Below are 16165 nucleotides of genomic sequence, written 5' to 3'. Positions count from 1 at the left end.
AGAGAATGGAGTAACTAAAAGATTGGCTGGGTCAAGATCAAGGGGGATGGGAAGAGGAATTCTGTCACGTGGCCACTTCAAATGCAAGAGAGACTGAGAAGTCAGGAAACAGGTCCATAATACTTGATGTAGAATGATCATGATCAAACAGATGTGTCGGCAGGGGAAGTTTGCCAAATTCCTTTCACCTGTTTGAGAGCTCCCTGCTCTCAAACATAATTAAATAAACTGTGGAAAGAAGTAACATCTAACTCCTACCCAATCCAAACTCCAGCAGTTTTTTTTAATGGAACTTGAGCTGATTCTCAAATTTAAATGAGAGTATAAGGACCAAGAATAGCCAGGAGCTCTTGAGGAAGAACAAGGTAAGTAAACTTGTTTTGAACATTGGGGTGCAGGTGTCATCCTGAAGTAGATTTCTTTCTGGATACAAGCCCAGGAGTGGGATTCCTGGGTCATATGGTAAGTCTATTCCTAGTCTTTTGAGAAATCTCCATACTGTTTTCCATAGTGGCTGCACCAAACTGCATTCCCACCAGCAGTGTAGGAGGGTTCCCCTTTCTCCACAGCCTCTCCAGCATTTGTCATTTGTAGATTTTTGAATGACGGCCATTCTGACTGGTGTGAGGTGATACCTCATTGTAGTTTTGATTTGCATTTCTCTGATAATTAGTGATATTGAGCATTTTTTCATGTGCTTTTTGATCATTTGTATGTCTTCCTTGGAGAATTGCTTGTTTAGGTCTTCTGCCCATAGCAGCACTATTTACAATAGCCAAAACATGGAAACAGCCTAAATGTCCATCAGCAGGTGACTGGATAAAGAAGATGTGGTATATTTATACAATGGAATACTACTCAGCCATAAAAACCGACAACATAATGCCATTTGCAGCAACATGGATGCTCCTGGAGAATGTCATTCTAAGTGAAGTAAGCCAGAAAGGAAAGAAAAATACCATATGAGATCGCTCATATGTGGAATCTAAAAAACAAAACCAAAAACAAACAAACAAACAAAAACAAAGTGTAAATACAGGACAGAAATAGACTCACAGACAGAGAATACAGACTTGTGGTTATTAGGGGGGTGGAGGGTGGGAAGGGATAGACTGGGATTTCAAAATTGTAGAATAGATAACAAGATTACACTGTATAGCACAGGGAAATATACACAAAATGTTATGATAACTCACAGAGAAAAAAATGTGACAATGAGTGTGTATATGTCCATGAATGACTGAAAAATTGTGCTAACATTGGAATTTGACACAACATTGTAAAATGATTATAAATCAATAAAAAATGTTAAAAAAAAAGTAAACTTGTTTTGCTGGATTTCGTGATTTATCATAAAGCAATAGTAATTAAGATTATGGTTGACAAATAGACTGATAGAACAGAAAAGAAAGGCCAGACAAATGCATTGTTAAATGTCAGAGATGATACTTCAGAGCAGTGGGATTTAATAAATGATGCTGAAGTAACTAAAGAAACTTATGGAAAAAACTGAAATTGGACTCCTAATTCACACCATACACAGAAATCAATTCCAGTGTCAAAAAACTATAAGGTTTTTTGGAGATGATATAGGAGAGTACATTCATGTACATTCATGTACTTGAAGTAGGAAGGATTTCTTACATAAGACACGAAAATAACTAACCATACAGAAAAGACAGATAAATACGACATTAAAACTAAGACACCATGAAGAGAATGAAAAGAGAAACTACAGAGTAGGAGAAGATACTTGAAACCCATTTAACCTACAAAAGGCTTGTATCCAAAATATTTTAAAATTCGTAAAATCAATTAAGAATCATACTTTGTAGTGAAAAAAATGGGCAAAAAGACTAGAATAGGTACTTCTTGAAAAAGTATATCCAAATATCTAATAAACATATGTAAGCTAGAAGAAGATGAAATGACATATTTCAAGTGCTGAAAGAATCCTGTCAACTCAGAATTCTATCCAGGGGAAAATTAGGAAAAAATGAAGACTCTCTCAAGTAAACAAAAGTGACAGAATTGATTGCTAGGAGACATCACAAGAAACGTTGAGTTCTTCAGGCAAAAACAATATCATATCAGACAGAAATTTGGATCTACACAAAGGAATTAAGAGCACTAAAAATGGAAAACACAATTTATTCTGTCTTCTGGGAGGTTTTTTTGGCTCTAAAAGAACTGACTATCTAAAGCAAAAACAGTAGCAATGGTGGGGAGGATGTAGCTCAGTGGTAGAGTGCATGCTTAGCATGCATGAGGTCCTGGGTTTGATCCCCAGTACCTCCATTAAATAAGTAAATAAAAACCAAATTGCCTCCCACCCCCCAAAAAATTAAAAGGTGATGCATGCTACCTGCTGTCTGGCAGCAGATGCAGGGTATCTTGGATACTTTAAATGAGAATCTCAGTCAACTTGCATTCAGATCAGACACATGGCATCCCATAGGACACTTAACTTTGTGCGCAGCCAGCAATTGGTCCCAAGCCCTTCCTCAGCACTTTCCTTTCTTTGAGGAATATGTATGTATTAAGCACCTGTAGCATGTGAGGCCCTGGGTCACATGTTGGAGATACTGAGATAGAAGATAGTCCCTGGCTCCAAGCTGGGGCCAGCAATAAGCAAGCAGGTTCAAAGTGCAGATGCTCAGGGTTAGCACAGCGTGCCCCAGACGCACGAGGGTTAGGCATGTAACCCGAAGAGAGTGAGTACGCATGCTGACCTTTGAAGTAAGAATCAGCCAAGCAAAGAAAGTGGGGAAGAGCAGGAAGGGCTCTCCAGGAAGCATGTGCAGGAGTGTGGAGATGTGTCTCGGATGAACACATTTCTAGTTCTGCTGCCAACAAACCAGTTTGGCAATAATAAAAATGTTTTATCTCATAGAAGAATCTAACAACTAGCTTTTCCTTTCCTGCGCCTAGCTTGTGTCCCTGAATACCCCAGACACAAATAGTCCAGTCTTCTCATTGGCCTGGCCTCCGACTGCTTGATTGGAAAGTTCTGGTATCTATTTTCTGTCTTCGATGGGGTGACTGTTTTCCTTCCTTTGGAGCAGGCGTGGGCATCCAGTGGAGGAACATGGGCAGTATAAGAGGAGAGCTTAACTTCACTCAGGTGCTGCTGATGCTCCTACTGGACTCCTTCTTGTACGGCTTGGTGGCCTGGTATATGGAGTCCATCTTCCCAGGAAAGTATGGTGCACCCAAGCCTTGGTGCTTCTTTCTCATGGTGAGTGCTGATGCTGTTCTTTTACAGGTTGACAGTAGAGTTTTTACAGCTTGTCATCAATATTCCTGTCCCTCTCTGTGTTGGTTGCAATCTCAAACTCCTGGAAATCTAAGCAGGGTTCTGTAACCTGGATTCACCCCAAGCCTATCAGCTTGTAGTTGCCAAAGAAGCCTAACTAACAAGGCTCAGTTTTCCTGACTCGCCCCACTGCTGATGCCCTATGCAGAGTCCTCCCAAGAATGCCGTGGATGTCTTACATGTGCCTACTCAATGTCAGGCCCTGCATTCTCCCACAGAGTGCCACCCCAACAGGCTAGAGCCCTCAGGACTCTGAGGCCTTTCCTCTTTGGGCTGTTGGAAAGGCCCTGCAGCTCTCTGAGACCTCTGTGACCCCGGAGTGTGGCCAGGGGGCACAGCTTTCATTGACAACCCCATGAAGCTCTCAGAATCACTTCTCCCCTGTGGTGACTTAAATTTTTCTTACAAAGCTGAGCTCATCGTGCCTGATCCCGTCCTCCTGCAGACTCACCCTGACCCTGTCGGAACTGCACAGGTATGCACTTCGGGCCTTGGCAAAGGCTGCTACGCTTGCCCTTCTTGGTATGTGGAGAATTGGGTAGATTGTTAACTCCAGTATTTCTCCAGGCCTCAGCCAACAGGGATGCCAATTGCTGACATGACAGCTTTCCCAGTATGCCAGGAACGTGGATATGAGACATCTTTTGTTGTTCCATCTTCCCTCTGGACCATGGGTTGTAGGTTGAAATGCAGTGTATTAGTAGTGAAGTGAGTCGTGAACAAATTGCTTGACTTCTTCAGGTGCCATTGCGTGTTCGATACCAGGAAGCTCTGGTGGGCGACGCTGGGGTAGGGGTGGGGTTGGCGGGAGGGAAGCATGAGAATTTAATTTGCCAAAATATTTATCTTCCAGAAGAAGAAAGTCAGTTCACCTAAATGTATTTATGTAAGTTGGCTTCCTCTCTAGCCCTCCCACTGGCGTGGACAATCTATATCCCTTACGAAATCAGTGCTAGACTTAGGGAATCCTCAGAAATCTCTGAAAGGCACGTTCATTCAGGAAGAGCCTACCGATTTGATGAAAGGAATTGAAATCCAACATCTATACTAGGTATCAGCTCACAATTCTTCTTCCAAAAACTTGAGAAATGTGCACAGAGGCTTCTGTTTCAGTCTGACAGTGGTTACAAGGTACATTTCATGATAGATTTTAATTCCCTTCTATAATGTTACCCTCAAAATTAGGAGTATAACGTAAAGTGTCCTGTCATAAAGTTAGATGACTGGATGGAGGGTCTAGATGATCTCTCTTGAAACAGTCTTGCATGTGCCAAACACCTCTTGCCAGGGATACCCTGGACCTTAGCCATTGGATGGCTACCTTTGTTTTGCTAGCAGTTTTTACAAAACCACATCAAACAGTAAACCAGATTTCACTGTTGTCTTCCAAATGCAGAACTGTTTGCTCTTTCACCAGTGTTTGCTGAGCCCTGCACTGACTAAGGACTCCCCCAGAAGGATGTCTGGATGTAAGCTCTGTACTCTGGCGTGTCCTCCAGAGCATTATTTTTTTGTTTGGAGTATTCCATTCTTCCAATAGGATGAGCCCAAGGATCGGTGGTATCCTCTGTATGACTGATGCTGTATGACTGATGGTGCAGTCAAAGTGCCAGCTCCTTACTTTGCATCACCTTCCTCTGCCTGCGGGATCAAGTGGATCACATCCTAGCCCAGGGCGTTCATGGCAAGCATGGTCATTCCAGCTCCTTCACATACTGTGGTAGCAGCTGGGGATGCTCCAGGCTTCACCCAATTTACTGTGACTTCAAAAGGCAGGGATTTTGTTTTCTTTTTCCACACAAAAAGCAGGCTGCAGGCTCGTGGTTCTGGCCTGATTTCAGCTGCTCAACAAAGCCGTTCTAGCTCTTTCTGCTCACTTGCTTTCGCTGAGTTTCCCTGGGCCAGTGGAAGCATGTAGCTTTCATCTCTGTGCTTATCAGTTCAGGGTGGCAAGACGGCTGCTACAGCTCATTTATAGGGAAAGACAAGAGCAAAGGGCGTTCTTGTGGAGAGACTTTTTTTCCTTCTTTCTTTTTTGCCCTTCAGTAGATCATCCTATATTCTTACTGCCCAGAAGTCTGTCACATGTCCACCTCTGCAGAAGAGGGACTGAGAAGTCAGGGAAGAGGACTGTCATACTTGATTTAAAATAACCACCACCAAATGGATGTGGGAGGAGAGGAATTTGCCAAATTCCTTTCAGCGGCACTTTGCTCCTAAACACAATTAGATAAATTGTGGGAAGAGGTGCTGCGTCCCACCCAACTATAGTGTCTGCACTCCAGACCTGGAGTCCAGCCTGAATGCAGTCAGACAGGACAGAAACTGTCTGAGGCATATACTGAAGTGTGATGTTGTTTCTGAGAGTGGCACTGTGGGTGATTTTATTTTCTTCCTTATATCCTTACGTATGAATCACTTACACAAAAAGAAAAAATAAATGGTATTTAAAATACTGGAAACATTTGATTTAGAGAACAGGCCTCTCTGGGATTCTCTCCATAGATCAACACCTCCCACAAGAGGCAGCCCCTTTTTCAGGGGCTTAGCCAGGTAATGCAGAACAAGGTGTGGCTCGAGAAGCAGAGAAAAGATGTTCTGTTTGAGCTCTGAGCCCTTCGTCCTTGAGCTTTGGCCTCTGTGGCTCTGGTGCTGTACTACCAGGTTCCAGAGGTCACAGAGGCCCCCCTGGCATTGCTCCCAGTCAGGTTCCTCAGTAGCTCCAGGAAGCTAAACTCTGACACAAGGGCTCCTTTTATAGCTGTCCACTTGGATTCCTGCTGATGAACTTAGAAGGGAAGTTGGTGTGGGTGCCCGACCTGTCATAGGTTCTTCAGAAATGCCATGTGTGTGTGCATGTTATATTGTTGGTCATACTCTGGCTTTTTCACAGGTGTTTTACAAGGGAAGGGATGAACACAAAGCAGTCAAAGATCTGACCATGAATCTGTACCGGGGGCAGATCACTGTTCTCCTGGGACACAATGGATCAGGCAAAACCACCACCTGCGGCATGCTCACAGGTACACATGTGGGGTCAGCCCTCCTGAGGAGCTCTGAAGAAACTGTTGAACAGATCTAGATTTTTGGCTCCATTGCCCCTTATTAGATTTCACTGACATTTTTGTCTGTTGTTTATTGTTTGCTTATTTGAGTTTTTTTTTTAACCATCTATGAAGTACCTGATTGTTCACATTATCCTGTACTGGGGAAAAGAAATCTTTGACTCAGTCAGTTGGAGAAACTTAACGTTCATACACCATCAAGAAGCCATGGACACTATTTCGAATGTGTCTTTCCAGGTAGAACTTCCAGGTACAGTGAGGCACCATTAATCTCTCAACCCAACAATTCATCCATTTACTTTTGATTGCCAGGGGCATTTTAGAATGATACCTGGTGAATTATTCTAAAATTATTTGTTTCAGAATAATTTGTATGTCTAAATAATTCTTTTTTATTGAAGTATAGTCAGTTTACAATGTTGTGTCAATTTCTGGTGTACAGCATAACATTTCAGTCATGCATATACCTACATATATTCGTTTTCACATTCTTTTTCATTATAGGTCACTACAAGATACTGAATATAGTTCCCTGTGCTATACCTAAGAAACTTGTTGTTTATCTATTTTATATATAGGCCTAAATAATTATGTCACATTCCATCAACTAAAATAATATTCTGATATTTGAAAACTCATTCATTCAAGAAACATATATTTATTGAAAGCTTAAACTGTAAAGCTCTATATGTGTAAAGCTCTATATGAAACCAGTGAGATGCATTTCCAGATTTCAAGGAGCTCTGAAAGCCAACCAGCTCTTCTGTGTTGCATACCGAACCCCAAACTGCTGGGAAGCTTTGAGCACTTCAGAGTCAGGCTGCCGTGATTCTTCTCAGAGGTTGCCAATGCACTTTCCATTGGAGACATTTGAAGAGCAGCAATATTGTGAAGCTTAGTCTGTGGTGCCTTTGGTATTGGGACTTTAAAAACCAAGTTTCAATCCAGCAGACACACACACTGGGTGGGCTATGGGTGAAGCAGGACTAGGGACTGAACGTGGCCAGTTTCTGGGACTGAGGTGGAGTAGTGTCGCTGGGTGGGTGGTCCTCTCTCAGGTATAGGCACTGCTGCTCCTGGCAGCATGACCATTTAGGAAAGGCCACCCCTCCTATGTAGACTTGTGAGGTCCTCGGTTCCTGCAGGGTGTTCCAGCTAGATGCCGGGCTAAGTGATCAAGGAGGTAAGTCTAGTACGAGCACTGAAAAAGGAGGCCAACTGATGTAAACACTCCACAGGCTCTCCCCTGTTACCTTCCCTTTTATTGTGTTCCCCCATATTCATCACAGTCGTACTCATCCCCTATCGCTCTCCCCAGGATACCTGTTCTGTTAATTTCTGGATCCACAGTGCCTGGGACAGTGCTTGGCAAAGGATAAGCACTCAATAAATATCACTGAATGAATGACTGAATGAGTTAATTAACATAATTGCAAATTCTGCCAAAATGCAGACCATGAATGATACATCAGAGAAACAGTCATGGCTTTCTACCGGAAGTGACAGGGCGTAGAAAAAAGCCAGTGCTGCCCTGGAGAAAGTGACTCCACTGAAGGACACAATGAGATTCAGTAGCCCTGAAGATGCTGAGCTGGAAAGGGAAAACCTGGGTGATTGCTTGGGACAGCAGACATTGAGGGGCTTCTACCTTGTATTGTTTGCAGAGAGGCCCAAAATTTAGTATAGGAATGTTTTGTGTTTTAAGCCCCATTTCTCCACCCAGTAAAGTTATGTGGTTTTTAGTTCTTCTATGAGTTCTTCTACTTAGTTATTCCATTGTTATGATTATGCCTGAGAAGACTTTTACATTCATTGTAGAATAGTATCGCTTTTTTTCCTCAAACAATGATGGATGCTTTATTATCCCAGCCAAAGTGGAAGAACTAAAAACCCCAGTCAGTGGGTAGTCTGGCAGTCAGTATCAAAAACCTTTAAAGTCTTGTCCCCTTTTTGACCTACCAGATCTACTTGTATTGGTTTAGTTAGAAAATAATTGGGGAAGCAGGCAAAATTACATCATATGTTTATACTTATGAAAAATTGCAAGTAACCTAAGTATCTACCAGTGACGGTTGAATAAATAAATAGGATATATTCATAATAGCGAAATCTTAAATATTACATAGATTTTGTTGATGTGGACAAATGGCCTCAATACATTACTGTATGAAAAAGCCAGCTAAAAAACCAAAATTTATATTTTCTCATTTTTTCTAAAGATTAATATGATATGTGAGTCAGCATATGCATAAAAATACATAAAGCTATATAGTACAATATTAACAGTGGTTATGTTTTAATTATGGGACTTGTATAACCTTTGTTTTCTTTCTTTTGTGTGTGTGTGTGTGTGTGTGTGTGTGCGCCAATCCAAGTTTTTTTTAATTGAAGTACAGTCAGTTACAAGGTGTCAATTTCTGATATACAGCACAATGTCCCAGTCAAGCAAATATGTCATATATTCATTTTTATATTCCTTTTCATTAAAGGTTATTACAAGATATTATATATAGTTCCTTGTGCTATACAGAAATAACTTTTTTTAAATCTATTTTTATATATAGTGGCTATACCTTTGTTTTCTTATACTTTCTTCTCCAAACCTTGTTGCATAGACATTTATTGCCCCTTTTCAATCTTAAAAATATACTTGGAATAAGAAAATGAGAATAAAGACAAAGATATGCAGATGAGCAGCCAGCCAAGTTTTACACTGACATACCTTTGGTAGGGCATGGAATCATTCATTGGTTCACTGGGATTTATTGGGAATTTATTGGGAACCAGAGATAAATCAGTTATGGATCATGCCTTCAAGGATCCCAAGTTAAACCGTTAGATGCCCAAAATACTTTTCTTCTTGATCATTTACTTATGCGTCTATATCATTACTTAATGCTTAATAGCAATGTAATTTGCTTTACAAATGGCTATGTGTGTTTTTTTCACTTAACCCAATTGGAGCTCGTCAAAAGCAGCATCTCCTATCTCTACTATCCCCAAACATCCTTGTACACTGTCATAGAACACAGGCTCCTTGGATGTTACTGACTGACTGTGACAAGAAGAATAGGGTGGTATGTGTGAGAACAAGCAAACAAAGCAGAGGGCATCATTAAGCCTTTGTACTGCTGTGGCTCTGACTGACGATGACTTCAGGATATTATGTCTTCCACTTGCTTCTAGGTCTTATTCCCCCTTCAGGTGGACAGGCATATATCAATGGATGTGAAATTTCGCAAAATGTGGTTCAAATCCAGAAGATCATGGGCTGGTTCCCCCAACATGACATCTTGTTTGATAACTTGACAGTAGCAGAACATCTTTATTTCTATGCTGAGGTGAGTCAGTGGGTGATAGACTTGGGGATGGTAAGATAGCCTGCAGCAGTCTGACTCAACTTGCTCAGAGGGGCTTGACACCTCTTATGGATACTATTCCCTAAACAGTCAGGAAGAGGGATGGGTGTGGCATTTAAGATTTTTGAGTTAAAGAGTTCTAGAAGGTAATTTTAATTTTATGTATTTACTTTTTGGGGAGAAAATTCACATAACATAAAATTCATCATTTTGCTTATTTTACAATGTAAAATTCAATAATTTTAAAAATTATATTCACAATGCTGTTCAACAACCACCACAATTTAATTTCAGAGCATTTTCATCACCTTAAAAAGAAAACTTGGATCCATTAGCAGTCACTCCCCATTATTCCTTTCCCCTAGCCCCTGGCAACCACTAATCTGCTTTCTGTCTCTATGGATTTGACTATTTTGAATAGTTCATATAAAAAGAATCATACAAAATGTGTCCTTTGGTGTCTGGCTTCTTTCACTTAACATAATGTTTTCATAATTTATCCATGTAGTAGCCAGTATCAATACTTCACTCCTTTTAATGACTGAATAATACTCCATTGTATGGAATTGTATGCCACATTTTGGTCATCCTTTCATCAGTTGATGGACATCTGGGTTGTCTGTACCTTTTGGCTTTATGAATAGTGCTGCTATGAATATTAGTCTTCAAGGTTTTGTTTAAATACCTATTTTCAGTTCTTTTGGGTATAGACCTAGGAGTGAAATTTACAGGTCATAAGGTTTAACTCTGCCTTTAACTTTTTCTTTTAACTTTTTGAGGAACTTACATTTTAGTAGCTATGAAATGGTATCTCATTGTGGTTTTGATTTGCATTTTCCTGATGACTAATGATATGAAATGTCTTTTCATTGGCTTATTGATCATTTGTTTATTTCTTTGGAAAAATGTCTATTCAAGTCCTTTGCCCATTTTTCAGTTGGGTTGCTTAGCTTTTTATAGTTGAGTTGTGAGAGTTTTTTTTTATATATTCTAGATACTAGACCATTACCAAATATATGATTTACAGAAAATTTCTCCCATTCTGTGAATTATCTTATCCCCTTGTTGATAATGCTCTTTGATGCACAAAAGTTTTAAATTTTGACAAAATTCAATTTATCTATTTTTTCTTTAGTTGCTTATGCTTTGGATGTCATATTTTAAAAAACACTGCCTAGGATTTACACCTATGTTTCTTTCTAAGAGTTTCATAGTTTTAGCTCTTACATTTAGGTCTTTGATTCATTTTGAGCTGATTTTTTTTACATGGTGTGAGGTAGGGGTCAAATTCATTCTTTTGCACGTGGATAGCCAGTTGTCCAGCACCACTGGACTGAGAAGACTATTCTTTCCCCACTGAATGGTCTTGGCACATATATGGTCATGTCTGGGAGAGTCTCAAGTGAAAAGCTTCTGTGTCCTCAGAATGCATCACCCTCCTAAGCACATCACTATATAGAGGGTAACTCACCTAAGATTCAAGTGTCCAGTTTTTATTGGAGTTTCATTATGTAGGCATGAATGATTGAATCATGGGCCTCATGACTGAACTCAATCTGCAGCCTTCCCCTGCTAGCAGGTTGAGAGGTCAGATTGATATCATGGCTCAAAACCTCAACCCTCTAATCACATATGTTGGTCTTTTGGGTGCAACCAGCCCAGATCCTGTGTCACTTCATTAGCATAAATTCAGGTGTGGCCTGAGGGTACTACCATAAATAACAAAGACACTCCTATCATTCCAAGGATTTAGAGGCCCCTCCCAGTAACTGGGGACAAAGGCCAGCCAGATTCTTTATTATATCATACTTACCCATTGATTTTCTTTTAATTGAAGTACAATCAATTACAGTGTCAATTTCTGCATGCATATACATATATATTCATTTTCATATTTTTTCATTAAAGGTTATTACAAGATATTGAACATAGAAAAACTTTTTAAAATCTGTTTTTATATATAGTGGCTATCATTTGTAAATCTCAAACTCCCAAATTTATCCCTTCCCCCTCTTTCCCCAGTAACAGTAAAATTGTTTACTATGTCTGCAAGTCTGTTTCTGCTTTGTAGATGAGTTCATAGTGTCCCTTTCTTTTTTTTTTTTAGATTCCACATATGAGTGATATCATATGGTATTTTTCTTTCTCTTTCTGGCTTACTTCACTTAGAATGACGATCTCTAGGTCCATCCATGTTTCTGCAAATGGCATTATTTTATTTTTATATATTGACCTTCCCATGCATTCCTGGGATAAATCCCACTTGGTCATGGTGTATAATCCTTTTAATATGCTGCTGTATTTAATATTATTAAGTCATATATTTACATGGTTCAAAATGCAAAAGCCTTTTGTCCATCCCTTTCCCTGGTGGTAGTAAGTTTCTTATGTATGTTTCTTGTGTATAGTTTATGTATATACAGTAGTCCCCCCACCTTATTCCCAAGGGATTCATTCCAAGACCACCAGTGGATGCCTGAAATCTCAGATGATATCAAACCCTATATATACTACTTTTTCCTATATGTACATACCTATAACCAAGTTTCATTTATAAATTAGGCACAATAAGACATCAACAGCTATAACTAATAATAACATTGAACAGTTGCAACAATATACTGTAATCAAAATTACGTGAATGTGGTCTCTCTCTCTCCAAATATCTTACTGTACTGTACTTACCGGTTTCCTTGTGTTGATGTGAGATGATAAAACTCCTATGTGATGAGATGAAGTGAGGTGAATGAGGTAGGCATTGTGATTTGTATTAGGCTCTTGACCTTCTGATGTATCTTCAGAAGGAGGCTTACCTGCTCCAGATGATCCCAGATCACCAAGTCATGATGATGTCGGTGTTGGGGATCCTGAGCAGGACAGAGCAGAATGACATGAGATACCAGGGTTCAAGATACTCACAGTGGTGCACAATTTAAAATTTATGAGTTGTTCATTTCTGGAGTTTTTCATTTAATACTTCCAGACCACAGTTGACTGTGGGGAAACCTCAGATAAGGGGGGACTACTGTACAAGCAAAATGTCTGTTGGGTGGGCCAGCCTCCCATCAGAAGCCCCTGCCAGATCTCTGTCCCCTGCTGTTTCAGCTGAAAGGCTTGTCGCACCAGAAGTGCCCTGAAGAAGTCGAACGCATGCTGCACGTCGTCAGTCTGGAGGACAAGCGGGACTCCCGGAGCAGGTTCCTGAGAGGTTCGATGAGGCACAAGCTCTCCATCGGCATCGCCCTCATAGCACGCCCACCCACCTTGGGCGTGGACGCCATCTCTAGGAGGGCCATCTGGGCCCTTCTTCAGGGGTACAAGGGCAGCGGGGCCTGGGATCCTGGCCAGGGCCCCCACAGGCAACAGACAAACATGTTGAGCAGCAGGGTCCAGAAGTATTGCCTTCTAGCTCCCATTTGGCCTGGGCTTGCTGCAGGCCTGCCAGCCATGGCCCAGGCACCTCAGCCCTGGATGCCCTGGATAGGCAGTTTGGTGGATGGTACTGCTGCATCTTCGTAGACCTCAAGCCACACAGGGCCTATAGCCCAGCAGTCTGGGCCTGGAACACGGCTCTGCCATCATCACAAGGCTGTTCCTCTGCCCTCCAGGTGCTGATGCTGGATGAACCCACCTTGGGCATGGACGCCATCTCTAGGAGGGCCTTCTGGGCCCTTCTTCAGCAGCACAAGACTGACTGCACCATCCTGCTGACCACCCACTTCATGGATAAGGCTGATCTGCTGGGGGACCGCATCACCATCATGGCCAAGGGGGAGCTGCAGTGCTGCGGGTCATTGCTGTTCCTCAAACAGAAAAATGGTGAGCGGCCAGCAGTGGGCAGTGGGGCGGGGTCTGTTTCATGTAGGGTCAGCGTTGTTGGTCCCGTGTGCTGGACAAAGTGCCCACTGTTAACTTTCCTGAAAGGCCCTGAGATCAGACAGGGAGAGGCCTTTTCTAGATGTACTGTTCTGCTGCCTCTGGACAGAGACCCAAGGCCCCAGGCAGAAGGAGTTGTGAGAATGAGGAAGGAATAAAGCAAAAAGAATGTCTGAGAATGGGAGTCAGAAGGCCTGTGATTGAGTTCCACTCTGCAAGGTTACTGCCTCTTCATCCTGGTGGCCAAATTGATCCATTCTTTTTTAGCCTTAGTTTGCTCATCTATACAGTGGAGATTAAGATACCATGTTCCTCAAAGAGTGAGATAGTGCATGCAAAATTGTGAGTTATTTCCACAACTGGTTGTACTCCTCATTGGCGTCCGACCACAGACATCCTCCCCTGTTGTCCTTGACTCCATACCTCTCGGTTTCCTCTTATGTCTCTGGCTGCTCCTTTGCATCACCTCTAAACATGGAAGTGCCTCAGCTGCTTCACTTTTTCTTTAATGCCCACTGACTTAGTGATCTCATCCAGTGTCCTGGCTTCTCTGTGCTGAAAACTGTATGTATCTCAACTGAACTCCAGGTTTGTGTATCTAACTGCCTACTCCACACCTCCACGTAGATGGTGAATGGACCTGTCAGACTTGTCCAAAGCCTGTGCAGAGCTGAGCTCCAGCTCTTTACTACCAAGCCCTCTCCCCCACAGTAAAGCAGCTCTGTTCTTCTAGAAGCTCGATCAAAACCTTGGAGGCTCCCTGATCCTCTCTCATAGCCCGTATCTGATCCATCTGCAAACCCTAATGACCTTACCTTCCTCCCATCTCTACCACTTGCTAGCACCCTGGTCCAGGCCTCCATCCCCCTACCTAGATTATTACAATTGCTTTCTAAGCCACCCCTAGCCTCTGCCCTGTTGTCAGAATGAGCATGTCACTTGCTGAGTCCTCCAGTGACTTTTCGTCCCACTGGGAGGACAAGTCAGAGCCCTTGGCCTGGTCCTGTTACCCCGACCGCACTTCCTAATGCTCTTCCGCTTCCTTGATCTGCTCCTGCCTCATGGCCCCGTGCTGAACCAGCACGCCAGGCCTGCTCCTTCCTCCAGGCCTGCGTGTTGCCATGCCCTCTCCTCTTCCGCAGGTCTCCAGTCCTTATACAGATGTCACAGTGAGGCCTTCCTCGTGACCCTATTTAAAATCACAATCCCTGATACTCTGTATCACCTTCCTTGTTCATCTGTCTCCTCAGCACTTGTCACTAATAGTCTATATTTTTTGCTTATCTGTCTCACATCCCTTTAGTAAAAGCCCCTTGAGAGTAGGGATTTTTGACTATTTGGTCCACTGCTATATGCTCAGTACCTAGAAGAGTGCCTGTCACATCATAAGAGCTCAATAAGTGTTTGTTGAATGACTACATTGCTAGCAATGTAGTAACAAGCATTTCTAGTAATTTCTGAAAGAATGTTTAGGATACCATAAGGTAGCTATCCTCAAAAACACAATTTGATTATGATAGAGGTATCTTTATTCTTAACCTTACTGTTCAAGGCCCCTGTCTACTAAGTTTTCACTTCCCCACATTAGTTATCCCTGAAAGGGAGTGTTGCCGTTAATGCAACCTTTCTTTGTGTTGCCTAGCATTGCTAAATGTGCTATTATCACCTCCCAACCATGGAATAGAAGGTAAGACTCTTAAGAATAGCATTACAGACCTTCAGAGGCATGTTCTTTGTGGTTTAAATTTGACTCCATGGGGCCCTCCAGCTTTTCTTCCCTGTGTCCAGAGCTGTCCTTTTCTAAGCTACAGAACACTAAATGTGGCTATAAAGAGTGAACTTGTTTCATGATCTTTTAAATGTTGTTTCAGGTGCAGGATATTATATGACTTTAGTGAAAAAACCTGATTGTAACACAGAAATGGTTTCTCATCTGATTTGTCATCACATACCAAATGCAATTTACCAGCCTAGCACTGGAGAAGAAATAACATTTATACTTCCTCAAGAGAGCACGCACAGGTATGGACCCAAGAGGACTGGAGTGATAGCTTGCATGTACCGGATGTCCCTGCCCTCACCAAGGGCACTATTCTGTAGTGGTCTGGATCCTCGGGCCTTTGGTACTTCCTAGAAAGACACCGCATCGGGGGGTGCACCTGAAAATACAGGACTCTGATCATGTCACTTCCCTCCTTAAAAACCCTTGATGGCTCCAGGTTACCTTCAAGTTAAAGTCAAATTCTTTAATACGGCTTTACAGGGGCCCTTGATTGCGGGAACTCTAATTACCTGCACCTGAGTAACTGAGCTTAGATGAAGATTTTACTTGATTTTCCATTAACTTACAACAGGCCCCTGTACAACACAAGTTTGAACCGGGTAGGTCTGTTTATACATGGATTTTTTTCTTTTTTTCTTTTTTCTTTTTTTAGCACCTTTATTGTGGTAGATTCCTTTACAGTAAACGACATATATTTCAGATGTACAATTTGATGAATTCTGATAGATGTACACACCAATGAAACCACTACCACAATCAAGATAGC

At 41.8% G+C, this 16165-nt stretch overlaps 1 protein-coding gene across 1 annotated transcript in view; it reads left to right on the top strand.

The window, feature by feature from the left end:
• The window catches only part of LOC105064923 (ATP-binding cassette sub-family A member 17-like), a 109337-nt gene that overhangs the window by 47266 nt on the left and 45906 nt on the right, over positions 1-16165 (top strand). Inside the window, 7 exon segments of the mRNA XM_074346879.1 lie at positions 3066-3238; positions 4224-4367; positions 6210-6339; positions 9568-9722; positions 12846-13016; positions 13349-13559; positions 15488-15638. Of these exon segments, the coding sequence (XP_074202980.1) occupies positions 3066-3238; positions 4224-4367; positions 6210-6339; positions 9568-9722; positions 12846-13016; positions 13349-13559; positions 15488-15638 (1135 nt within the window).

The sequence above is a fragment of the Camelus bactrianus genome, chromosome 18 (assembly GCF_048773025.1).
Source record: "Camelus bactrianus isolate YW-2024 breed Bactrian camel chromosome 18, ASM4877302v1, whole genome shotgun sequence".
NCBI lineage: Eukaryota > Metazoa > Chordata > Mammalia > Artiodactyla > Camelidae > Camelus > Camelus bactrianus.
The sequence above is the reverse complement of the archived record's forward strand: the minus strand, read 5'-3'. Positions and strand labels throughout refer to the sequence as shown.